This window comes from Macrotis lagotis, chromosome X (assembly GCF_037893015.1).
Source record: "Macrotis lagotis isolate mMagLag1 chromosome X, bilby.v1.9.chrom.fasta, whole genome shotgun sequence".
NCBI lineage: Eukaryota > Metazoa > Chordata > Mammalia > Peramelemorphia > Peramelidae > Macrotis > Macrotis lagotis.
This window is the reverse complement of record NC_133666.1, coordinates 702,309,436-702,336,675: the sequence shown is the minus strand read 5'-3', so window position 1 is coordinate 702,336,675 and position 27,240 is coordinate 702,309,436. Positions and strand designations below refer to the sequence as shown.

The 27,240-nt window shown below is 40.0% G+C and overlaps 1 protein-coding gene and 1 pseudogene across 1 annotated transcript; one reads left to right on the top strand and one right to left on the bottom strand.

Moving 5' to 3' along the window:
• Window positions 1-4,246: 4,246 nt before the first annotated feature.
• Window positions 4,247-25,391, top strand: LOC141497127 (uncharacterized). Its single transcript, XM_074199743.1, has 5 exons — window positions 4,247-4,313; window positions 6,003-6,054; window positions 16,847-16,973; window positions 18,035-18,130; window positions 19,138-25,391. The coding sequence occupies exons 2-5, from the start codon at window positions 6,022-6,024 to the stop codon at window positions 20,619-20,621; spliced, it is 1,740 nt and encodes a 579-aa protein (XP_074055844.1). The 5' UTR covers window positions 4,247-4,313; window positions 6,003-6,021; the 3' UTR covers window positions 20,622-25,391.
• Window positions 10,082-11,646, bottom strand: LOC141497064 (glycine amidinotransferase, mitochondrial pseudogene; annotated as a pseudogene).
• Window positions 25,392-27,240: the final 1,849 nt, after the last annotated feature.

Here is a 27,240-nt window from a genome sequence, read left to right as displayed (position 1 = left end):
GTAATGGAGGACCAATTTAATGAATAATTTTCAATCCAAGGAACAGATTTACAAATTGGAATTATTCCACTTTACTGTAATGAAAGCAGAAATTATATTCATCATAAGTAGTGGGATGTGATGCTGAAGGGGCTTGAGTGATTTTCTGGGGACATCAATTCTAGTAAGTTTTGAGATCTGTGACTGTCCAAACAGGACAACACAGGCATCCCAGATTCCTGTGGAAATGCCCAAGTTGATTATTTGTTCTTGTTATACAGCATTTTCTGTTTGGGGACAGAACAGGTTTTACAGTTTTCTGGTTCACTTCACTTCCCAGACCAGAGTCTGCCTGAGAAAAGGATCTCTAGGAACTCACTTATTCATGGATTCATTACACTGGACACTTTTCCCCCTGGGAAGTTGGTATCTTAATTTCATGGCTACACTCACCATGTACAATGATCTTTGAGCCCAAGGATATAGAATCTCAAACTGCTTCCATTTCCTCCCCGTTTACTAAAAGTAATGAGTCCTGTTGCCAATATCTCAGTTGCTTATTTAATATTAATCTTCAAAGCAGCTTTTCCACTTTTCTCTTTCACTGACATAGAGAGGCTTCTTCATTTTCCCTTCACTTTCTGGCATTAAAGTGGTACCATCTGCATATTTGAGATTGATCTGTCCCAGCTTCCTGAATGCCAGCCATTGATTCCTCCAGCCTGGTAGTTAACATGACGTCCTTTGCTTGCATATTTAATGAAGTGACAAGATGCAATCACATCAAACTCCTTTTCCAACTTTAAACCAATCAGCGGTACACAATTCAGTACTACTCCTTGCTTCATGGCCCTCATACACACTGTTCTGAAGATGAGTAAAAAGATTTGGTACTGCTATCTCTTTGAGGACTGGCTACATTTTGTTGGGATGCACACAGCCCCAGGCTATAATGGAGAAGTACAGTTTTTGTCTGTAGTTTCCTTGAGTTTCCAATAATTCAACAAATATTCAAAAATTCAGTTTCTCCAATTTAGAGAACATAGTCATGGAAAAATTCTGGCAATAATATGAAATGTTTATATAAATAAAATAGAGAAAGAGGAGATCAATAAATTGGGTACACATCTAAAAAAACTAGTAAAAGAACAAAATTCAATATCTTCAATTAAATACGAAATTAGAAATTCTGAAAATCAAAGAAGAAATTAATAAACTAGAAAGCAAGAAAACCACTGACCTAATAAATAAAACTAAAAGTTGTTTTTATGATAAAACCAATAAAATAGATAAACCTTTGGTTATTCTGATGCAAAAAAAAGAAGATAACCAAATTACCAGTGGTAAAAAAGAAACGGATGAACACACCACTAATACAGAAGATATAAAAAGATAATTCAGAGTTATTTTGCCAAGATGTATGCTAATAAATTTGACAAGCTGAGTTAATTGAATGAATATTTACAAAAATACAAACTGCCCAGATTAACAGAAGAGGAAATAAAATACTTAAATTTCCCCCATCAGAAAAACAAATTGAAGAAAGTAACAGTAAACTGCTTGAAAAGAAGTCTCTAGGTCCAGATGGATTTACAAGTGAATTCTACCAAACATTTAAGGAACAATTAATTGCTATTCTATCTAAACTATTTTAAAAAATAGGAGTTCTGCTAAATTCTTTTTTTTATGATACCAAAATGATGCTGATACCTAATACAGGAAGAACCAAAACAGACAATGAAAATTATAGACCTATCTCTCTAATGAACATTGATGTAAAAATTCTGAAATAAAATTTTAGCAATGAGACTATAGCAAGTTATTACTAGGATACTACACTATGATCAGGTAGGAGCTATACCAGGTAGGCAGGGTTAGTTCAATATCAGAAATACCTTCAAAATAATTGAACATATCAATAGCAAAACCAACAGAAATCATATGATTATCTCAATAGATGCTGGAAAAGCCTTTGAAAAAATACAACATCCACTGCCCTCTTATAGAAATAAATGGAGTTTTCCTTAAACAAAAAGCAATACTTATCTAACACCATCAGCAAATATTTAATGGGAATAAAATAGGAGCATTTTTCAATAAGATCGGGGTGAAACAAGGATGCCATATCACCATTTCTATTCAATATAGTATTAGAAATGGAATCTTCAGCAATAAGAGAAGAAAAGGAAATTTAAGGAATCAGAACTGGCAATGAGGAAACTTTCACTCTTTGCAGATGAAATGATGGAATACTTAGAGAATCCAAGAAAATCATCTACTTGAAATAAAGTAGCAGGATATAAAATAAAGCCACATAAATCATCAGCATTTCTATAAATAAAGAGAAATTCCATTCAAAGAAACTGCAGACAGTGTTAATTGCTTGGGAGTCTACCTCCCAAGGCAAAACCCAGAAACTGTATGAACACAATGACAAAGCACTTCTCAAACAAATATAATTAAATCCAATGTGGGGAAATATTAGTTGTTCATGGGTAGGTCTAGTTAATAAAATAAAAATGACAATTTTATCCAAATTAAATCACTTATCTAGTACCATATCAAACAAACTACCAAATATATATATGTGTATAAATGTATGAGAATTATAAAGATTTTATTTAAGTTTTACAAATTTTCCCCCAATCTTACTTCCCTCCCCCCACCCCCACAGAAGACAATTTGCCAGTCTTTACATTGTCTCCATGGTATACACTGATCCAAATTGAATATGAGAGAGAAATCATATCCTTAAGGAAGAAATAAAGTATAGGAGACAGCAAGCTCAGACAATAAGATATGAGCTTTTCCCCCTAAATTAAAGGCAATAGTCCTTGGTCTTTGTTCAAACTCCTCAGTTCTTTCTCTGGATACAGATAGTATCAAAATTCATCCGGGGCAGCTTGGTGGTGCAGTGGAAAGAGCACCAACCTTGGAGTTAGGAGGACCTGAGTTCAAATCCGGCCTCAGACACTTAATAATTACCTAGCTGTGTGGCCTTGGGCAAGTCACTTAACCTCACTGCCTTGTACAAAAAGAAGAAGAAAGAAATTCATCTGGAGCAACAAAAGACCAAGAACAGTGAGGAAACATGAAAAAAAAAATGTAGAGTGTACCTAGCTCTACTAGACCTAACTCTATACTATAAAAGCTATAAAAACTTCCTGGTGCTGGTTAAGAAAGTGAGTAATAGGCCAGTAGATGAGGACAGGGTAAAAGAGTCGCCACTGAATACAGTAACCTACTGTGGGACCAAGCCAAAGACATCAGCTTCTGGGATAAGTACTCACTATTTGACAAAAATTGTTGGGAAAACTGGAAACAGTATGGCAAAAACTAGGCTTAGAGCCACATCTCATATATTAAAATGAGTTCAAAATGGAAATCGCATTTAGACATAAAGGGCAACACCAAAGATAAATTAATAGACCAAGGAATACTCTATCTATCTGATCTATGGCAAGGGCCAAAACGTATAACCAAAAAAGAAATAGATTACATTATAAATTGTAAAGTGAATGATTTTGACAATATTTAATTAAAAGTCTTTGCACTATTCCCCAATGGATAAGTGGTTGGGCTGGCTAGGTGGCAAAGTGGAGAGAGCACCAGTTTTGGAGTCAGGAGAGTCCCTGAGTTCAAATCCGGAATCAGACACTTAATAATGACCTAGCTGTGTGGCCTTGGGCAAGCCACTTAACCCCATTTGCCTTGCAAAAACCTGAAAAAAAGTGTCAAATAAAAAAAAAAATAAAACAAAATTTTCCCAAACACTACAATGGAAGAAAAATTCAAATTGAAAACGCTCTAGATTGAGAGCCTGCAGGCCCACGGCCGGGTGTGCTCGCTTCCATTCAGGGCATCTCTGCCTTCTCCGCCCCAATGGCCTCTCCTGCCCCTCGTCCTCATCCCTCCCCTCCCAGCCCCACGGGAAGGGCATCGTGTCTCCTGGGGGAGGGCCCACACGACAGTGCCCACGGGAGGGCCCGGATGCACACTGCCAGGGCTCCCAAGATGCACCTGGGCCCCGCTCTGGGAGGGGGGAACCGGAGGGGAGGGGCTGTCTGAGAGGAGCAGCTTGGAGGGGGGCGGGGTTTGTGGTGGGGGCGGAGCATGGGAGTGGAGAAGGCTTGGCACGTGATGGGGGCGGGGCTCCGGGAGGCGGGGCCGATTGGGTCCCGGAGTCCGGGTCCTAGATGTGATTGGAGAATCCGGTGGAAGAGGGCGGTACTTTTGGGATTGACACCCGCCCCGCGGGGCTGCTGGGTACCAGGAAGTCTGCGCTGCGCCTGCTCGGCCTCCCCGGGAGCTCGTTCTGCGCCCGCGGGCTCCAGGTAGGGCCCCTCCCCCCGTGGAGCCCCCCCGACTCCTCCCCATTCCCCAGAGTCCTCCGCGCTGCCCCCGCGGCCCCCCGCGGCCCCTCCTGCCTCGGTCTCCCCCAGCCCCGTGCTCTGCCCCCCGCGGGGCCGCGGCCGGAGCCCCTCGCTCCCGGCCCTCTCCTGCCGCTCCCGGGCCCGCGGCCCCTCCGTGCCCCGCACCCGTGCCCCAGGGCCCGGCCCGGCCTCGGGTGCCCGTTCGTGGCCTCCGCCCCGGGCCGTGGCGCCAAGCGTGGGCCGGCATCGCCCTCTGGGATTCCCCAGGATCTTCCCGAAGCCCATGGCCGGGGGCATCCTTCGGCATGCCAACGTGGAGCCCACCCTGGGGGGCTGCCGGCCCTGGAGCACAGGCCGCCCCGGAGAGTTCACGGCCACCACGTCCCTGAGGCTGACAAGGTTCCCTGGGCATCCCCATGGCAGGCATGGCGCTGATGCCCCCAGGAAGTGGGCCTTGCCTCTGCGCACCCGGGGTGCCCCTTGCCTGAAGATGTCTGGGTCGGGTACTGGCGGCTGCCACACCCGCATAGGACCGCGGCGGGCCGGGCGGGGGCTGACATCGGACAGCCAGGAGGTAGAGCTTAGAAACTGACTTCTGATCAGAAATCGGCTGTCCGAGAATGTCCATTCCGTCTTAGAGAATATGGGGGCAGCTAGGTGCTGCAGTGCACATAGTTCTGGCCCTGGAATCGGAGGACCTGGGTTCGAATGCAGCCGCAGACACTTAATACATGATTAGATGTGTGACCTCGGGCTAGTCACTCAACCCCATTGCCTCAAGAAAAGAGCAGTTAAAAATAAAAAGCAAGCACGCAAAAAAGAGAATATGGGCTCAGACACAACATTGCAGAGAGTGCAACTCCACTGGGTTGGACTCTGTTGGAATGCCAGGCTTAGGCTTGCCCAAGAAACGATTTTATGGAGATCTCAGACAGGGAAAGTGCTCCCGTGGGTGTCACAAGAAGCCCGGGACACCCTGGAGGCCTCATTGGAGAGCTTTAGAATTGATTGTACAACTTGGGGGACACTGGCCAGGACCGCCCAGCATGGCGTGCCCTCATCGGGGAGGGGGCTGCCCCTTATGAGGAAGGCAGAATGGGAGCAGCTCAAAGGGAAGGTGACCTGTGTGTATTTAGAGTCCCCACCCCAGGTGCCCTGAGGGCAGGACCAGGGCCTTTGTAACTCCCATTGAAGCTTACCCTTTATAAATCTCTGGGGGCCAGTCTCCTGCCCTAAAGAGGAGGCAGGCTTCCTCCCCCAGCCTCCTCCAGATCAGTCTGCAGAGGGCCAAGGTCTGGCCCAAGCAGGTCCTAAAGGTTGACAAATAGCAGTCTCACAGTATGATCCCAAAGTAGTCAGCCCAGGACTAAGATTATGGGCTGGGGATGTTGGGTTTTTCTAAGCAGAGGTAAAGAAGGGAGGGAGGGACTTTGCAGGTGTCTCTAGGCTGTCTCCTGGCTATCCGAAAGGCAGAGTATTAAAACCTCTCCTGCTTAGGCATAAGTTGTGATAGTAAGAACTCTGGCTGTTGTTATTTTTCTGAATCTGTGAAGGGTGGGAGAAGCAGGACCCCAAGGTAGATAAAGACCTGCAACAAGATGGAGGAACTTGACTACATGGAGTCACTTTGCTCCTTTGCTACCTACACAGGGATCCTGGATTCGAGGGAATGGCCCCTAGGCGCCTCGGACCACCACTTCAGGTGAGTGCAGTCTCTCCTTTGACTAGAGCAAGGACAGGCATCTATGTGGTGCAGTGGATAGAGCACTGTCCTTGAAGCCAGGAGGACTGGAGTTCAGGTTCAGCTTCAGACACTTGCCACCTAATAGCAGTGTGACCTTGGGCAAGTCTCTTAAGCCTTATTGCCTATGAATCCAGGGATTCATATCTGGCCACTGGACCCAACGGTTCTGGAGGTTTAAGGGAGGATACGGATTTAAAACTGCTCCCCTCACTCACATACAATTTATGTCATTCATTTCTAAGAGAATGAAGAAAAAACTTGAGAGCAAGGTGAGTAACCCAGTTCATTTCTGTAGACATAGGGGAGGGGAGGGGTCAAGAAGCTGACTAAGCCTTCCTATGGATCATTTCCTCACCAAAAAGTAATTTTAAATTTAACCTAATAGTAATCACATACCCATTCTCTTCTTTTTTTTAAACTGATTCATGGGGCTCTAGGGTCTTGAATACTGGGACCCCCCACCTGAAGTTGGGGTCCTTACTGTTTGTAATTAACATCTCTCTCATTACAATCAAGGACCACTTCCCCTCACAAACTGACTTAGTGCCTTCCCAGCATTGTGTGTACACACCACACACACACACACACACACACACAGAGCATACAAATACAGCATACAAATACACAAACATGCTTCCCTACCCTCCCTGTGATTATGAGTAGTCTGATAGAGGTTATACATGTGCAGTGCTGCAAACCATTTCCATTTCAGTCATTCTCTACACATGTCATCTGGCTTGTCATTTATTATCATATTATATTGTATTAACTTTATAATCTCATATTGTCGTAATATCCCATCACAATCCCACAAGAGTTTGTTTTGCCATCCCCAGTTGATGGGCATCCTCTTGATTTCTCAGATTCCACGAGAGATGCTATAAATAATTTTGTATAATATGTTCTTTTTCCCTTTTAAGAAACTGTCTTTAGGCTCTAGAACTGGGAGTGGTGTTGCTGGATCAACAGATATACAAAACTCTATAGCCCTTTGGGGAACTTTCCAAACTAGTCTTCTGAATGGTTGGATCAGTTCACAGCTCTACCAACAGTGCATCAGTGTCTCAGTTTGCCACTATCACTTCCAACATTCCTCATTTTCCCTTTCTGTCATAATATCCAATCTGATGAGTATCTTAAAGTTAAACAATTTGCAAATCTCACATCTCTCTAGAGTTCAGAAATCAGGCTTTTACAGAAATATCAGTTACAAATGTTTTTCCTACTTTCCTGCTACCCTTTTAATTTTGTTTTGCATGAAAGCTTTTTAAGTTTATGTAATCAAAATTGTTTATGTTAGATTTTTGCATTGCTCTTTTTTGTTGGCCTAAATTTCTTCCTGTTATCCCTAAATTGATTAATTAACCAACGCCATGCTTGCTTCATTTGCTCAGTAATTTGCTTTTTTGTAGCAAACCATGTGCCCACATTTTGATCTTCTCTTGGTATGAAGTATGAGATCTCGTTTATGCCTAATTTCTACCCTGCTGTTTTCAAGTCTTTCCAGTAGCTTTTTGTCAAATGACAAGTTTTGATTCTAAAAGCTTGGATCTTTGTCTCTATTATCTACTAGAGTACCAGTATGTTGGAACATGTTCTTTTTTTTTTTTATTAATTTTTATTAAAGGTATTTTTTGAGTTTTACAATTTTCCCCCCAATCTTACTTCCCTCCCCCCACCCTCCAGGGAAAGCAATCTGTCAGTCTTTACTTTGTTTCCATGTTGTACCTTGATCCAAATTGGGTGTGATGAGAGAGAAATTATATCCTTAGAGAAGAGACAAGAATTCTAAGAGGTAACAAGATCAGACAAGAAGATACCTGTTTTTTTTCTAAATTAAAGGGAATAGTCCTTGAACTTTGTTCAAACTCCACAGCTCCTTAACTGGATACAGATGGCACTCTCCCCTGCAGACAGCCCAAAATTGTTCCCAATTGTTGCACTGATGGAATGAGCAAGTCCTTCAAGGTTGATCATCACTTCCATGTTGCTGTTAGGGTACACAGTGTCCCTCTGGTTCTTCTCATCTCACCCAGCATCAGTTCATGCAAATCCCTCCAGGCTTCCCTGAAATCCCGTCCCTCCTGGTTTCTAATAGAACAATAGTATTCCATGACATACATACACCACAGTTTGCTAAGCCATTCCCCAATTGAAGGACATTTACTTGATTTTCCAGTTCTTTGCCACCACAAACAGGAGTGCTATGAATATTTTTGTACAAGTGATGTTTTTACCCTTTTTCATCATCTCTTCAGGATATAGACCCAGTAGTGGTATTGTTGGGTCAAAGGGTATGCACATTTTTGTTGCCCTTTGGGCATAGTTCCAAATAGCTCTCCAGAAAGGTTGGATGAGTTCACAGCTCCACCAACAGTGTAATAGTGTCCCAGATTTCCCACATCCCTTCTAACATTTGCATTTCTCTAATAATTATTGATTTAGAACATTTTTTCATATGGCTATGAATTGGCTTTGATCTCCTCATCTGTAAATTGCCTTTGCATATCCTTTGACCATTCGTCAATTGGGGAATGGCTTTTTGTTTTAAAAATATGACTCTGTATATTTTAGAAATGAATCCATTGTCAGAATCATTAGTTGTAAAGATTGTTTCCAAATTTACTACATTTCTTTTGATCTTGGTTACAATGGCTTTATCTGTGCAAAAGCTTTTCAATTTTATGTAATCGAAATCATCTAATTGGTTTTTGGTGATGTTCTCCAACTCTTCCTTAGTCATAAACTGTTCCCCTTTCCATAGATCTGACAGGTAAACTAGTCCTTCATCTTCTAATTTGCTTATAGTATTGTTTTATATGTCTAAGTCCTGTAACCATTTGGATCTTATCTTGGTAAAGGGTGTGAGGTGTTGGTCTAATCTAAGTTTCTTCCGTACTAACTTCCAATTATCCCAGCAGTTTTTATCAAAGAGGGAGTTTTTATCCCAATGGCTGGACTCTTTGGGTTTATTGAACAGCAGATTACTATAATCATCTCCTGCTTTGACACCTAGTCTATTCCACTGGTCCACCACTCTATTTCTTAGCCAATACCAAACAGTTTTGATGACTGATGCTTTATTTTTTTTTTGAACACAAAAATTTTTATTAGCATAAAAAATACATGTCTAGTATCCAACATTAAAACCAGGTTATTTATATATATATATATGTAGATTTTTTTTTTTGCATCAACTACTGAATGCTCTTATCTCTCAGCTGTGCATTAAAGAATTTGCACTTTGGTAATCTTAACTTACCAAAGAAAGGGAACTTGCAGATGTAGTAGTTAGTGTATAGTACACCAAGAAGTTAAGAGTGGGAAATTACTATTATAGCTTACTACATTGAGTATTTCTGTAAGAACCTTAAAATAACAGAAAATGTGGCCAAAATATTTCAATTGAAATGAGGTAAGTCATATGAAAGTGTTTTTAGAAGCAAATAATACTAGTGTTGAATGTTGAGATGAGAATATTAACAGAATTCCTGGAAAATTCCCTTTGATGTTTGCATAGTTTAGCTTATCTTAAAAAAAAATAAAAAATTAACCAAAACACCATCATAAAAAAGAGGCAATTATCTGGCACCACTTAAAATCTGAGTACTTTATTATTTTTCTTACTTAGAAAAAAAAAAGTGACATATATATACATACATATATATATACATACATATATATATATATATATATAAAATACTACTTAACAGAGAAAAAGAAGAATGTTAAATTCAGGGCTATCATTCCAAAGCTGCCTTTTGGATAGAACATTAAACAGAGGTAGTTGGTTAAACATTAGTGGCCAAGTTATTCTAGCAGCTAACCTTTGTCTTGAAACACATTCTGTCAAGTGTTCACAAAGTGTTTCAAAAAGTCAGCCCAAAGACTAAGCAATTAAGTTTTTTTCTTTTATATGGAAAGAGAGTGAGAATAAACTGTTAAGAATATGATAGCTTAAAGCACTGTATAGGTAGCTCATGCATTTTAGCAGTAAAATGAAGCTTATACCTAAGCTTCCTAGGCTTATTTCAATCTAAGCAGCTACCACCACTCATCAGGCCAATTCTAGTCAAAGTAGGATTGTAGGGTGCCACACCGATGGACATCACAGGTCCAACAATGGAAACCTCCTCCCAGTGAATTGGCATTACGAATATTAACTTTAATTGTTGAAATACCTAGTTTTTCGAACATTTTTTGAGTTGGAATTTCATTGGCATCTACCATAACACGTTTTTCATCCAGCATTAAGACATTCATGGAGAGCCATTTGGATGACATCCAGAGTGGGTGGTCATCTGGGATGATTGGAGTTGGAAGAGTAACTGTAGTCCATCCTGCTTTCTTGAAAAGTTCAGTCTGATGACACGGCCAGTCAGGGTTGGAAAGCACAAGCCCAGGTCCAATGATATTGAAGGTGGCATCAATATGCATTGCATTGGGATCTTTAAAGGAGATGACATGCACCCTGTAGTCTGGAGCAAGATGCCTACGCATCCACTCAATGCCCAGGTAATTTGTTACCTGGCTTCTCTGTGCAAAAATATCTCTTCCAGTTCGAATGAAGTCAGCAGCATCAAAACATGGCTCATATTCGGTCGTCACAAATTTTCCCTGAGCAGCCAATTTGTGTCTGTCTTCTATGGAATAGATTGGATAATCCTGATCATAAAGCTCATTAGCCATTGTGGGTTTAGGAGCAGTTGTCCACTTAGCCCCACGATGGAAATAATCTTTGATAATTGATCTGTATGCTCGATACTCAAAGAAGTGTGCACACCATGCCATGGGAGCTTCAATGATTTCATTTCTTTTTTTTTTTTAGGTTTTTTGCAAGGCAAATGGGGTTAAGTGGCTTGCCCAAGGCCACACAGCTAGGTAATTATTAAGTGTCTGAGACCGGATTTGAACCCAGGTACTCCTGACTCCAAGGCCGGTGCTTTACCCACTACGCCACCTAGCCGCCCCTAATGATTTCATTTCCAACTACTATCAGAATGTCTCTGGGCATTGCATCATACAAACCTGTAGACTCAAAATCTGGTGTTTTGTACTTTAAAGAGCAATCAATGGGATCAGGTCTCTTAATAGTAACTCCTTCCATTTTCAAAATATTGCACATTTCTTCAGTTTCAGCAACAGCCTTTTTCAAACGCTCCTTGGGAAAGTACTGGCCTCCATGCTGCTGACAAAATGGCCAATACTTTTCATATGTGTTGGCCTTGACTTCCACGGTGAAGGGGGCCACGCAGGCATTTTCAGTCCTTCCTACAGTCACCTCCTCCAGCGGGTCCCACTCGTTGTAGGAGGAGACGGGGCAGTCCTTGGTGGCAGGCTCCGTGGCCTTGTCCTCAGCAGCAAGGGGCTTCCTGGAGGCTGCTGCACCCATCCTGTGAGGGCTCCCCCCAGCTGAGACCCGATGTGATGCACTGCCTCGGCACCCTGGCTTCCGCCGTGCAGGCATGGCCCCGGCCGCAGCCGCTGGGCGATGGCGATGGTCTCGGGCGGCTGGCAGCCTGGCTCTGTCCGCAGGACACGCAGTGACATGCGTCCTGACTGATGCTTTATAATTTTAGATCAGGTAGGGCTAAGCCACCTTCTTTTGCACTTTTTTTCATTAAGCTCCTGGCAATTCTTGACTTTTTATTTCTCCATATGAATTTACTTACAATTTTTTCTAACTCATTAAAGTAATTTTTTGGAATTTTGATTGGGAGGGCACTAAACAGATAGTTTAGTTTTGGTAGAATTGTCATTTTTATTACATTAGCTCTACCTATCCATGAGCAGTTGATATTTGCCCGGTTATTTAAATCTGATTTAATTTGTGTGAGATGTGTTTTATAATTGTTTTCAAAAAGATTCTGAGTCTGTCTTGGCAAATAGACTCCCAAGTATTTTATATTGTCTGAGGTTACTTTGAATGGGCTTTCTCTTTCTAGCTCTTCCTGCTGTATCTTGCTAGACATATATAGAAAAGTTGAGGATTTATGAGGGTTTATTTTATAACCTGTAGCTTTGCTAAAATTGTTAATTGTTTCCAGTAGTTTTTTGGATGATTTCTTGGGATTCTCTAGGTAGACCATCATGTCATCTGCAAAGAGTGAGAGTTTTGTCTCTTCCTTCCCAATTCTAATTCCTTCAATTTCTTTTTCTTCTCTAATTGCTGACACTAACATTTCTAATACAATATTGGAACATGTTCTATGTTAATATGTTGGAATGTGTTCTAATCTATTCTGATCCAGCACTCTAATTTTGAGTCAGAAGTTGTTATGATAATTTTCATTTTATAAATCAGGGTGAGGTATAGAATGGCCAGACCCTCTTCTTTCACATTTTTTCATTGATTACCTTGATATCCTTGACTAATTTGATTATTTTTTCTAATTCAGTAAGATAGTTTATTAATATTTAATAGTGTTGACATTGAATAAAAACATTAGCTAGGTAAATTTGTCAATTTTTTAAATGGTCTTTCTTTCCCATGAACAAAAAATATGACTTCAGTCATTTAGGTATAAGTTTATTTTATAACAACATTTTATATAGTGATTTTCAAAGAGTTCCTATGTCTGCTTTGACAATACTTTCAGTTATTTTAGACTGTCTTGTTATTTTAAATGATTTATAACAATATAGAATAACATTGTGGACACATTCCTAATTTTCTCTTTTGATTAAATCAATTTTAGCTTAAACTTTTCGAGATCATGATTCCTGCTCCTAGTTTTTTTAAATATAATAAATTCTTTTTTTGTTGTTTGTTTGTTTTTTTCCAAGGCAAATGGGTTTAAGTGGCTTGCCCAAGGCCACACAGCTAGGTCATTATCAAGTGTCTGAAACTGGATTTGAACTCAGGTACTCGTGACTCCAGGGCCGGTGCTCTATCCTCTGTGCCATCTAGCCACCCCCCCCCCCCAGTCTACCTTCTAAACTTTAATTACTTGTATGTATTTTCCTCCTGCCAATTTTTCCTCACTATCCTTCTCACTTTAATGTCCCTATCCCTCCTGTTTCCTCTGCTTTACTTCTACCTACTACTTGCCCCCCTGATCTTTAACCTATTCATCCTTCCAGAAACCTCCATCCATTATTCTTTCCCTTCTCTTTTTTATAAGTTTGGAAGACAACACAAATACACACACACACACACACACACACACATACTCATACATAAAATTTATATATCTATAATATAAAAATATGTAAAAAATTTGGAAGACTTTGATATATATATATATATACACACGTCTGTGTGTGTGTGTGTGTGTGTGTGTGTGTGTGTGTGTGTGTAGTATCCATATATCTCTCTCTGTGTGTATATACAGGTATATGTTACTTTATTGAGGATTATTACATTGAGAAAACATGTTTTTCACCTATTATCAAGGAAAATAAGGAAGCTGCTCTATCCATCTTCCCCCAGACTACTTTCTTCTGCATCAATTTTTCTGTTTCTGCTTCATGTTTATGGCATAATTACTTTTTATCTCTCCCTTCTTAGTTTTATTTATTAGAATCATTCCATCATGCTCAGGTCAACTCAAGCCTGTCTTTCAAACTACCCAAATAATGGCAACAGTCTAAGCATACTCCTAATATTTTCACACATGAGGAGGAAACAATTTGACCTTTTTAAGTCCCACATGGCTGATCTTTAATGGTTATCTTAATTTACTCCCAGATGCTATTTGTCAAATTAGCAACCTTGAAGTCTTTGAGGTTGTTAAATTTGCTTTTTTTTTTTTTATACTGAAGATTATACTTTATGGGATAAGTTATACTTTGTTGTTGCCCCAGTTCTTTAGCTCTATGCTATATGCTATTCCAAGAACTAATGTCCCTCAATATGATAGTTGTTAGGTCTTTTCTAAAACTTATTGTAGCTTCAGGATAATTAAATTGGGTTTTTCTGGTTCCTTCCAATAGTTTTTCTTTAGCTTCGGGGCTTGAAAACTTGGTTCTGACATTCCTATAAGCTTTCCTCATAGAATCTCTTTTGGCTGGTGATTGGTGGATGTTTTCATTTCTCCATCTTTTTTTTGGGGGGAACTTCAAAACAGTTTTCCTTCTTAATTTCATTTCTCCTCTGTTTTCCATAATAACAGCTTTTCTGATGAAATGATTCATATTTTCTTATTATTATTTTGGTTTTTTATTTTGTTTTTCTCTTGACCTTTTATAAATGTTGTTTGTTTCCCCTTGTCCAATTCTATTTTTTATGAAATTATTTCTTTCCTTATTTTTTTAATACTTTATTTCAAGTTGTTTGATTTTCTCTTCATCATTTTCTCAATTTTTTGGATTGGTCTTAATCTTTTCTCATTTTGCTCTCTCTTAATTGATTTCTTTCTTTTTTGTTTGTTGTTTGTTTTAGTTTTTTGCAAGGCAGTGGGCTTAAGTGACTTGCCCAATGCCACACAGCTAGGTAATTATTAAGTGTCTGACGTCAGATTTGAACTCAGGTACTCCTGACACCAGGGCCAATGCTATATCCACTGTGCCAGTTAGCCTCCCCTTCTTCATTGATTTCTAAACACCTTCTTAAGATCTTCCAAAAGGTCTTTTTGTTCTTGGAACCATTTGAAATTTCTTATTGAATGAGAAGTTGTTATTTATGGATGCAACCCCACTCCTTTGCTCTTTAAAATGCAGTGTTCTAATATCTACAGTGTTTTTAGTACAGAAGCTGCTAGGTTTTATGAAATCCTGATTATTTTTCTACAGTATTCAATTTTTCCTCTTGTTTTTAAAATATTTTTTTCTTTAACCCAGGAATTTTGAAACTTGGCTATGACATTCTAATAAATGTTCCTTCTCCTACTGGTCTGATCAGCCACAGTGGAACACTTTGTACTTTGACTCAAACATAGTGATGTCATTTTGGTCCTCTTCAATAATGAAGGACAAGAACCAACCAAATTTTCTTCCTAGGGGTTTTCAGGTGGAGTAGAGTCTTGTTTCTACTCTGCTTCTTGGCCTAGGACTTCAGGGCAATTTTCCTTAATAATTTCTTATACCATTGTATCCAGATACTTCTTTGGATCACAATTTTCAGGTACTTCAGCAATTCTTATATCATTTCGTCTTAATCTGTTCTCAAGATTAGTTGTTTTCTAATGAGTTGTTTCAGATTCTCTTTGAATTTTTCTGCTTTTTTATTTATCCTGGTGTTTTATAAGTTCATTCAATCCCCTTGTCCAATTCTTGTTTTAAAGGAGTTACTTTCCTTCTTTAAGATTTTATATATTTTAGGGTGGCTAAGTGTTGCAGTGGATAAAAGTATTAGCCCTGGATTCAGGAGTACCTGGGTTCAAATCCGGTCTCAGACACTTAATAATTACCTAGCTGTGTGGCTCTGGGCAAGCCACTTAACCCCATTTGCCTTTCAAAAACCTAAAAAAAAATTATATCTTTTTCTAATTTATAAACTAATTCTTCAAATTTTTTTGAATGCCTTTGCTAATTTTTCCTTATGCTCATTTGATTGTAAAGATTCTTTTTTTCTAAAGATTTTCTTTCTCTTTTTCCAATTGGTTAAATTTTTTTGATTATTTTCTTGATAAGTTTTTATTTATTTTCTAATTTTTTGCATTCTCTCTGATTTGAATTTTGAATTTTTTTTACTTTCATCCAAAATTTCTTTTGTGTTCATGACCATTTGCCATTTGCCATTATGCTTTAGGGTAGCAGTGCCTTTTTGTGAAATCTCATACTCTTCCCCTAAATATAATCCTAAATCAACCTTTACAACACAGGAATTTCAGTGATTGGTTACATTTTCCTTGGCTTATTCATTTTTATCTTTTTTTGATTTTTTGCTGGTTAATATTATTATTAACACATTTTGATTCTGGAATGTGAATATTGTTGCCCTAGCCCTCAACTCTTCTTACTACTCTTTACTGAGTCCTCTGTGGGGGCTCATTTACTCCTATCTCCCTTCACTCAAGCCCAGCCACACAGTCCCCAAGATGTTCTTGCTCCCTCTGGGACTGGCTTCTCCTCTCCCATCTCCAAAGCTGGGGTCATGTATGGACAGGACTGCTAGCCTTGACTTACAGAAAGACCAGGGGAGTCCTTCAGGTGTCCTACAATCAAAATCTACTTTGTTTTAGAGGGAAAAACTGACTGACATGAAAGTTCTTGAGGTCCCCACTGCTTCTATCAGGGTCTCCTGTTGGATGATCAGTGTGTGTTTCCACTTCTCACAGACCAAATCTCATCCCTTTGGATTCTCTCTGAGTTCTCTCAAGTTGTCTTCCTAGGACATTATGCCTTTATTTTTGTTGCTCGTCCTTCATTACATGATTATCTATCAGTTTGTGGAGGAAATCTGGAGGATCTGGACATTTTGAACCTATAGTGCCATCTTCTCAGGATTCCCTCCTATCAGTTCTGATAAGGAAGAAGTTTCCCATCACCTTCTGTCTTGCTCATGTATATATTCATTTCTTATCTTACAGGTAGACTACAAACCTTCTCCCGGATTCCCCAGGGTGATGCATGATGTTCCAAGGGATTTCTCAATTTTGTTGCAACTAAATTATAAAATGCATTGCTTAGAATTCCCTCAGGCTCTTAATGACCTTGGGTTCTAGAACTAACTCTAAAACTCATGTAGAGTATTACTTCTAGGCAGATCCCTTCTCTGTGTTTCAGTTTCCATCTAGAATTGAAAAGGGCTGGGCACTTTACTTCTCAAGTCTTTTATCTCTACACCTGGTGACTTTTGATGGTCTAGGAGTTGGTGACATTCAAGGATGTGGCTGTGGACTTCACCCAGGAGGAGTGGAGCCTCTTGGACCCTCCTCAGAAGCAGTTGTACAAGGAGGTCATGCTGGAGAATGCCCAGAACCTTTTCTCTGTGGGTAAGGACCTTTCCCCTGGTAACACTAAGTCTGCTAGCAATGGCAATATATTCATTCCCTACTGTGGAGGTTTTGGAGCAGTTTAGAGATGGAGAGGAAAGTGCAGGTATTCTGCAATTTTATGCTTAATCTTTTTACATCTTGTCCTAAAATTCTCACCAAGATGGTGGGAGAGGAAGGGATATTTCCTGTTTTAACCTGCTACTTGCCAGATGCTATGAGGAGGGGTTTCTTTACCATATTATGTTGCTTCATCCTAAAAATAACCTTCCCAATTGCATGAATATTATTATCCCCATTTGACTGTTGAAGGAACTGAGGGAAATGGAAGTAAAGTGATTTTGTATGGAGCTAGTCAGTGTCTGAGACTGGATTTTGACTCTGACATTCCTCAGGCTATGCCCAGGCCTCTCTACAATGCACTATCTTGATTTCTAGAAAATGGAAAGTGTCTGTTGAGTCCATCCTTCTATGAAGAAATTGCACGAAGACCAAATTTCCTCATCCCAAGTTGGTGCCATTAAATTCTCCCCCACCTCTGCTCTGAGATTCTTCTTCAGGAGCATTTGCAACCACCCTGTCTTCCTTTCCTATATGCTTCTGACATTGCCAGGACAACATACTGGCCAAGAAAGAGTATTTGGCACAACTGTGGACTTTGCTAGTAGAGAATCCCACCTGAAGAGGCTAAGACTTCCCAAATGAGCAATGCACAAGGTTTCTATATAGTTCAGGGACTGAGGAAAGGAGGAGAGTAACTGGGCAAAATGTTCATGTTTCCTGAGCTTGAGACTGGTCTTGTATATTAACCCTTTTTACCCCATTTTGGAAGGAGGTGTTTACACCAGAATGGAAATTGGGGGGGGGGTGCGTCTAACCTAAGGGGAGATGATTGACTCATTCTGCCAAGCTATACATCCTATTTTGTGTTCCTTGCCTTATATGTACTTAATGGAGTGATCCTCAAAAATGTATCAGCTCTGTGTTTACTGCTCTTTCCTAATGAGATCTAAATGTCACCTTTCTCTTCATTTTTATCCCCAAATGATTTCCCTGCCCAGGACTTCAGGTTTCCAGGCAAGATATCATCTGTTATTTTGAGTCAAGGGGAATTCCATGTATGCTGAAGCAGCAAGGCCTGAGGAGCCACTGTACAGGTGAGTGAAGTGAAAGCTGGTATAGGACAGCTATAATGGCCAGACCTCTATGTGGCACAGGGAGGCAAAGATTTGATATGGGGCCCAGAACACCTGCCTTGTGTTTCTTTTTCAAATATTTCCTGATGGTACCTTCTTGGGTTAGTCACTGAACCACTGAATCTCTTTTGCTATATGTTAAACAAGGAAGTTATATTCCATGGTCTTTGAACTCCCTTCCAGGGATCAATCTCAGATCCTAAAAGAAAAGGCATAGGGAGTGAGTTGAGAACTGAGAATTGTTTTGAGAATGCAGAAAGGGGATAGGCTAATTTCTTTGGGCTCTTTCCTAAACCTTCTTCAAATCAGTGAACATCTAAATGCCCATAATGGCCCAGTCCCCGTGTAAAACATCCAACACATCAATAGATCTATTCAGCTTTCCCTGCTCCCATGCAACTTACATTCTAGAGGGCAGAGAAGAAGTCAGTAAATACAGAGAAACTCATAATGCACAGGACAGAAGTGGAACTAATTAAGATAGGGAAGACCTCACATTTAAGGAGGACTGGAAAAAGCTTATGGTGGAATATCATTTCTGGTTGGCCACCAGAGAAGCCAGGGAGAGAATTTGAGGAAGAAAGTTGGCATGGGAATAACCATGAATTCTAATGGTAGAACATCCTTTCCTCAGGACAGAAAGGAGGGCCATACTACTGGATTCTAGCATATAAAGAGGAAATAGGGTGAAAGAAGACTGAATGCCTAGAGGAAGGACTGGAGATGAAGTGCTTACTATTTGCTGGGGAGACACTGGGACTCGCTGAGATTGTGGTTTTAAGGTCAGGTGAGAATTTTAGGAAAAAGAATGTGACAACAGAGGAAGAATTAGACTGGGGCTTAACTTGAGGCAGCTGGACCAACCAGTGAATGAATTTAGGCTCTACCCAGTACTGGAAAGGGGAAATAGACATATGTGACTATTTATACTCTTTGTATATATTTTTTTCATTGTTTAATTCTTTCAGAAGAAGAAATCAGACTTGAAATGAAATACAATATTGGAAAACTAAGCCTGCCTGTGAAGGAAAATCAAAAGAAATGGATCACGAATGACAGTGCCTGTGACTTCATGTGGAGAGAATGTGGCATTACAGAAGACAGAGTCCAAAGTGGAGAGAAACCTCATTATTTTAATCAGTGGGGAAAGGTTTTTTCTCTTGTTAAACATCAGAGAATTCACACAGGAGAAAAACCTTATGACTGTAATCAAGGTGGAAAGTCTTTTACTACCAAGATGAGTCTTACTGTACATCAGAAAATTCACACTGGAGGGAAAGGTCATAAGTTTAATCAATGTGGAAAATTTTTTACATTGAAGTTCAATCTTAAACCACAGAGAATCCACACAGGAGAGAAGCCTCATGAATGTAATCAATGTGGAAAAGCTTTTACAAAAAGGGCCCGACTTACTGTACATCAGAGAATTCACACTGGAGAGAAACCTTATGAGTGTAATCAATGTGGAAAGTGTTTTTCATTGAAGGAGGTTCTTAAGAAACATCAGAAAATCCACACTGGAGAGAAACCTTATGAATGTAATCAATGTGGAAAGGCTTTTTCATTGAAGGAGGTTCTTATGAAACATCAGAAAATACACACTGGAGAGAAGCCTTATGAATGTTATCAGTGTGGGAAGGCTTTTACATTCAAATCATATCTTATTAAACATCAGAGGATCCACACTGGAGAGAAACCTTATGAATGTAATCAGTGTGGAAAGGCTTTTTGTTTCAAGTCATATCTTATTACACATCAGAAAATCCACACTGGAGAGAAACCTTATGAATGTAATCGGTGTGGAAAGGCCTTTTTATTGAAGGACACTCTTATTAAACATAAGGGAATTCACACTGGAGAGAAACCTTATCTGTGTAATCAATGTGGAAAGGCTTTTACAAGCAAGTCCTATCTTATTAAACATCAGAGAATCCACACTGGGGAGAAACCTTATCAATGTAATCAATGTGATAAAGCTTTTACTTTAAAGTCATATCTTAATGCGCATCTGAATGTCCACACTGGAGAGAAACCTTATGAATGTAATCAGTGTGGAAAGGCTTTTACAAGCAAGTCATATTTTTCTTTACATCAGAAAATCCACACTGGAGAGAATACATATGAATGCAGTCAGTGTGAAAAGGCTTTTTCATTGAAGTGTATTCTTATTAAACATCAGAGAATCCACACTGGAGAGAAACCTTATGAATGTAATCAATGCGGAAAGTCTTTTACAAGGAAGACATATCTTACTAGACATCAGAGAATCCACACTGGACTGAAACCTTATGAATGTAATCATTGTGGAAAGGCTTTTACAAGGACGACACATCTTAGTAGACATCAGAGGATCCACACTGGACAGAAACCTTATGAATGTAATCAGTGTGAAAAGGCTTTTACAAGGAAGACACATCTTACTAGACATCAGAGGATCCACACTGGATGCTAACCTCATAAATGTAATCAATGTGGAAAGGCTTTTACAAGGAAGGAGAGTCTTATGGCACATCAGAAAATACATACTGGACAGAAACTTTATGAATGTGATCTGAGTTTCCTAAACAAGCATTGTGAAAAGGACACAAAAACAGTATGTCTTCAGAATAAGAAAAAAACTGTTAGTGTTATGGTAACTGGAAGAAAACACTTGATTAAGAGACGAATCCAGAGTTTGCACAGTGGAGTACAATTTCAGGCAAATTAGGGGGAAATTTTGTATCTCTCATAAGCCACTAAAGAGTGCAATTTCTGCCTGCATTGAGACCACTGCAGGTGACAGTTAAGGACTTTCTCTTTAATATGATATACATTCTGTCTTTTGATTGCTGTAACTCAGTGATCATGGTGATGAGAAAGGGATTTCAATAAACTGGAGGCAGAGCAGAACACTTGTGTAAAAAAGTAAAGCAGCCACCACTTTGTCAGTAAGGGGATTTCTAATATCCTTCTAAAAAGCTTCCCAATGCGTGACCCTTCATGGTTTTCCTGTCAAAGTAGAGTTCATTTACTCCTAGACAGCATGGATTGGAATCCTGCTATAACCAAAGTGACCTTTTCCTTTGACCTGTTCACCTAAAGGTAAAAGCTATCAAGTGGATGAAGACTTTTCCAGGGACCTTGAAAAAGCTTAAGAATTTACAGTCTCTTGGGGCAGTAGGTGGTGCAGTGGATTATATAATTTCCTCCACTTACCAATTTCTATTCTTTTCTACCCTTAAGTTGGAGGCAGTTCTTTGAGCATTTCCCATTTATGCCCTCTAAGAGTTTGCCCCCTCTAAGAATTCATTTAGATTTAGAATAAACTGTTTATGCTCAAAGCTTTGTCTCTTTGTTGACTGGATTTTATTTTGGACAATTAGGCCTGGTGCTCTTGATGTCACTAATGCAATCTCTCCTGAAAGAAGAATGTACTTTATAAAATCTATACAAAGAAACTATTGCCATCAAATTAGATCTAATTGCCTCATTTGTCTTTATAATTTTCATTATATTGTTACATTATTTGTTGTTTAGTCATTTCAGTTTCATTTTCCATCTGGTTTTACTGTTGATGAAACTGAGGTAAGTAGGCTTAAGGGATTTGCCAGCATCACATACCAATTAATGCCTTAGAATGAATTTCAAATCATAAAACTGAGTCTTTGATTCTAAGCCTGCTAAACCCAAAGAGTGAGATAAGTTATGAAGCAAAAATTCAGAAGAGGTTTCTATGTAAAAGATAATTATAAGGTTAACTTTATTTTTTTCTTTGTTTTTTCTTTGTTTTTTTATTAAAGATTTGATTTGAGTTTTATAATTTTTCCCCCAATCTTTTTTTTTTTAGGTTTTTGCAAGGCAAATGGGGTTAAGTGGCTTGCCCAAGGCCACACAGCTAGGTAATTATTAAGTGTCTGAGACTGGATTTGAACCTGGTACTCCTGACTCCAAAGCCGGTCCTTTATCCACTACGCCACCTAACCACCCCTTTTCCCCCCAGTCTTACTCCCCCCCCCCCCACACACAGAAAGTAATCTGTCAGTCTTTACTTTTTTTCCATGTTGTACATTGATCCAAATTGAGTGTGATGAAAGAGAAACCATATCCTTAAGGTAGAAACAAAAAGTATAAGAGATCACAAGATCAGACAATATCTGGGTTTTTTTCCCCACTAAATTAAAGGGAATAGTCCTTGAACTTTGTTCAAACTCCATAGTTCTTTATCTGGATATAGATGTCATTCTCCATTGCAGACAGCCCAAAATTGTCCCTGATTGTTGCACTGATGGAATGAGCAAATCCATCAAGGTTGATGGTCACTTTGGTTCTGCTCATCTCACTCAGTATCAGTTCATGCAAATCCCTCCAGGCTTCCCTGAATTCCCATCCCTCCTGGTTTCTAATAGAACAATAATATTACATACCACTGTTTGTTAAGCCATTCCCCAATTGAGGAACTTTTACTTCATTTACAATTCTTTGCCACCACAAACAGGGCTGCTATGAATATTTTTGTACAAGTGGTTTTTACCCTTTTTCCTCATCTCATAGACCCAGTAGTGGTATTGCTGGATCAAAGGGTATGTTCATTTTTGTTGCCCTTTGGGCGTAGTTCCAAATTTCTCTCCAGAAAGGTTGGATGAGTTCACAGCTCCACCCATAGTGTAATAAGTGTCCCAGATTTCCCACAACCCTTCCAACAATGATCATTTTCCTTTCTGGTCATATTGGCCAGTCTGGGAGGTGTGAGGTGGTACCTCAGAGATGATTAATTTGCATTTCTCTAATAAGTAATGATGTAGAGCAGTTTTTCATATGGCTATGGATTGCTTTGATCTCCTCATCTGTAAATTTCCTTTGCATATCCTTTGACCATTTGTCAATTGGGGAATGGCTTTTATTTTTAAAAATATGACTCAGTTCTCTGTATATTTTAGAAATGAGTCCTTTGTCAGAAACATTAGTTGTAAAGATTGTTTCCCAATGTACTATATTTCTTTTGATCTTGGTTACAGTGGTTTTGTCTGTGCAAAAGCTTTTTAATTTAATGTAATCCAAATAATTTAGTTTGTTTTTGGTGATGTTCTCCATCTCTTCCTTAGTCATAAACTGCTCCCCTTTCCATAGATCTGACAGGTAAATTAGTCATAAAGTTAACTTTAAGAGAATGCGATGTGGGGGGGGGGGGTCGCGGAGCCAAGATGGTGACATGAAGGGATCAAGTCTTAGGAGCTCTCTGATAAAAACTCATCAGCTAAGGACTCTAACTAAACTTTTGAGAGACAGAACGCACAAAGGGACCCAGTGAGGCAGTTCTCCTACTCAAGGTAACCTGGAAAAGAGCAGAAAGGCTCTACTCCCCGGGCCGGAGGGGCGGCCCACCAGAGCAAAAGAACTTCAGCCTCCCGGAGGCAGCCCCAGGGTGCTGGGAGCCTCAGCTCACAGCAACAGGGGAGTCTCCTGAGCTGCACCCCGGGGAGCACCAGGCACAAAGTGGGGGAACAGTGGGGGACCTCTGCCAGAGCAAGCACATGGAGCCCAGCCCTCAGGGCAAACAGCCAGCAGCCTGGTCTTTCCGCAGCTAGACCCATAAACAGAAGCAGGTGGAGCTGGTAAGCAGGAGCCCCCAGGGCATGAGCCCATTGCTGAGGGAGGGGAGTGAAGAGAGACTGCAGAGCTCTGTCTTCTGCCCCTGGAACAGGACTCTGGAGTTCTGACCACATTCAGATCCTGGTCCCAGTCTAGGCCCCCCATAGAACAGCAGGCCCCGCCCACCTCAGCCCCGTGGCAGAGGGGGACGCTTATGGTCATTCCCAGACCAGGAGAGAGGACAGAGCCTCACACACTTGAGACCCTTGTGAGAGTGTCCCAAAAGCTCAGGAAGTACCCCTAAAAAACAGGCTTAGGCTGGGAAAATGAACAAACAAAGAAACAAGAGGAAGACCATTGAGAAATATTTTGCAAATGAGCCCAAGAAGGATCAAAATACTCAGTCTGAAGATGAGGAAGCACAAGTTCCTGCATCTAAAGACTCCAAGAAAAACAGAAATTGGGCTCATGCTATGATAGAGCTCAAAAAAGACTGAAAATCAAATGAGGGAGTTGGAAGAAAAACTGGGAAAAGAAAGGAGAGAGATGCAGGAAAAACATGAAAATGAAGTCAACAGCTTAGTCAAGGAAATCCAAAAAAAATGCTGAAGAAAATAGCATGTTAAAAAAACAGCTTAGGTCAAATGGATAAAACAGTTCAAAAAGTTATTGAGAAGAATGCTTTAAAAAGCAAAATTGGCCAGATGGAAAAAGAGATAAGAAAACTCTGAGGAGAATAAATCCTTCAGACAAAGAATAGAATTCAGGGAGATTGATGAATTTACCAGAAATCAGGAATCAATACTTCAAAACCAAAAAAATGAAAAATTAGAAGAAAATGTGAAATATCTCATTGAAAAAACAACTGATATGGAAAACAGACTTAGGAAAGATAATTTGAAAATTATTGGAATACCTGAAAGTCATAATCAGGACAAAAGCCTTGACATCATTTTCAAAGAATTACTACAGGAAAATTGCCCTGATATTCTAGAAGCAGAGGGCAAAATAGAAATGGAGAGAATCCACCGATCCCCCCGACAAAGAGATCCCAAAAAACCAACCCCCAGGAATATTATAGTCAAGTTCCAGAACTCCCAAGTCAAAGAGAAAATATTACAAGCAGCCAGAAGGACACAGTTCAAATACCATGGAGCTGCAGTCAGTTTCACACAGGACTTAGCAGCAACTACATTGGAAGCTGGTAGGGCTTGGAATACAATATACCGGAAGGCAAAAGAGCTTAGAATGCAGCCAAGAATGAACTGCCTGGCAAGGCTGAATGTCCTCTTCCAGGGAAAAAGATGGACTTTCAATGAACCAGGGGAATTTCAAAGGTTCCTTTTGGAATGGCCAGAGCTGAACAGAAGGTTTGATCTTCAGATACAGGACTCAGGTGAAGCATGGAGATTGGGGGAGAGGGGGGAAATATGAGGGACGTAATGAGGATGAACTCCATGTATAGAAAAATGATACTGATAATATTCATATGAACCATCTCAGTTAATAGAGCAGGTAGAGGGAGCTTTTATAGTTGAAGCACAGGAGAAAGCTGAATTCAAAGATAAAATATGGTATAAAAATGGAGTCAATAAGAAAAAAAGGGAAACGGAATGGGAGAAAGAAAAAGGAGAGGGGGAATAGTCCAAGCTATTTCACATAATAAGATTTTTTTTATTACAATGATATGGAAGCGGGGAGGGAAGGGGGAATGAGGGAACCTTTGCTCTCATCAGAGATGGCTAAGAGAGGAAACAGCATATATATTCAATGGGGTATAGACAACTGGAGTAAGGAGGAGGGGGCAGCAGGGGGAAGGGGTGGGGATGTGAATAAAGGAGGAAAGGATGGACCATGGGGGGAAAGTGGTGAGATATAACACATTTTCTTTTTTTACTTCTTGCAAGGGGCTGGGATTGGATGGCCTGCCCAGGACCATAGGGCCAGGTGGATTCTGGGCCTAAGGGGTGGTATGGGGGCTCAGGGCTTCTTGGCCCCAGGACCAGGGATCTGTCTGCTGCGCCACTCAGCAACCCTACAGCAGAGTCAGAGTAAAAGAGAGAAAATATAGTACATGGTAGTGGAGAAATAAGAAAGGAGGGACTTGCAATCAGCAATGGCAACGTTGGAAAAATATTGAAGTAACTTTTGTGATGGACTTATCATAAAGAATGTGATCCACTCAAGAGAATGTGATGTCAGCGTGTTATGTTTCATGTTGGTAAGGAATTTAATGTTTACAGTATATCTTAACTACAAGATACCCATTCCAGTAATTTTGAATAAATGTGAAGGGCTTTGGAAAATGATTAGGAGATTAAAATTCTGTAACCCTAATTAGATGACTTATCAATAAGTAAGATTGAAGGATGTTATCAAACATGTGATCTATTTTGCAAATATAAACCATTTTATTGTAATGATGTCAAAGCTGGAATTAATGATTGATTGCTTTATTGAGGGAAATTATCAAAGGTCACGACCCTCTGGGTTCCCTGAAATTTTAAATGATGTGTTGGAGCTTGTTCTAGATCTGTAGGTCCAGGTATAGATGCAGTAGTGGAAAGATTATTTTGTGAAATCTAGTTCTTAATGCGTTACACTTATACTGTTTTGTTACATTTAGAGATCTCAGCCCTGAATTCCCAAACCCTATCCCCCCCATCCCCATCACCAGGTTCTGTCTGTTCCCCCTTGGAAGATATCTTCCCTAGATCAAAAGGGGGGATAGAAGAGCAGGAAGGTAATGAACATTCCCAGATGGAAAAATCTTGTTCTGTCTCCCCTTTCCCCTGAACCAGTCTACTCCCCCCCTTAGAAGATTCCTTCACTGAATAAAAAGGGGGGAAGAAGGGGAATTGACAGAAAAATTCTTATCTCAAAAACACTAGAAAGAGAGACAGTAAAAATGCCTGCAGCAGGTTTTGAGTATCTCTTGGTTTTTGTTGACACATTTTCAGAATAGGAAGAAGCTAATGAAACAGCTTGAAGGGGTTTAAAAAATTCTGACTGAGCCCCCTCTCCGATTTGACCTCCTGTTGGGAATCAGGTCAGACAGTGGCCCTGCCTTTACTGCTGAAATCTCTCAAGGAATACTCCAGATCTTGGGAGAACTTGACTGCTTTTTGAATGTTTAGAAGGAATTCCTATTTCATGTATTCTAATGACAAGGCAACTCAGAGTAGATATAGGTGGTCTATGTGTAAGGAAGGGATCTGATTATGACCCCCCAATACAGATTGTGAAATGGATTCACTTGGAGATCTAATTAGCTAAAACAACTATTTTAGATCATCGGACTTTTAATCAATTTTCTTTTTATGTCCAATACCAGGATGGTCAGCAAAAGGAAATGCTTCTAGGTAAATGATGTGTTCTTGCAGCCAAGGAAACCAAGACGTCAGGTGAAAAGAATGTGCAGCCAAAGGGGCAGCTTCTCAGTATGGCCTGAAGTTGGACACTTTTGACTTGATTTCCCCAAATTGACACTTGGATAATGTCCC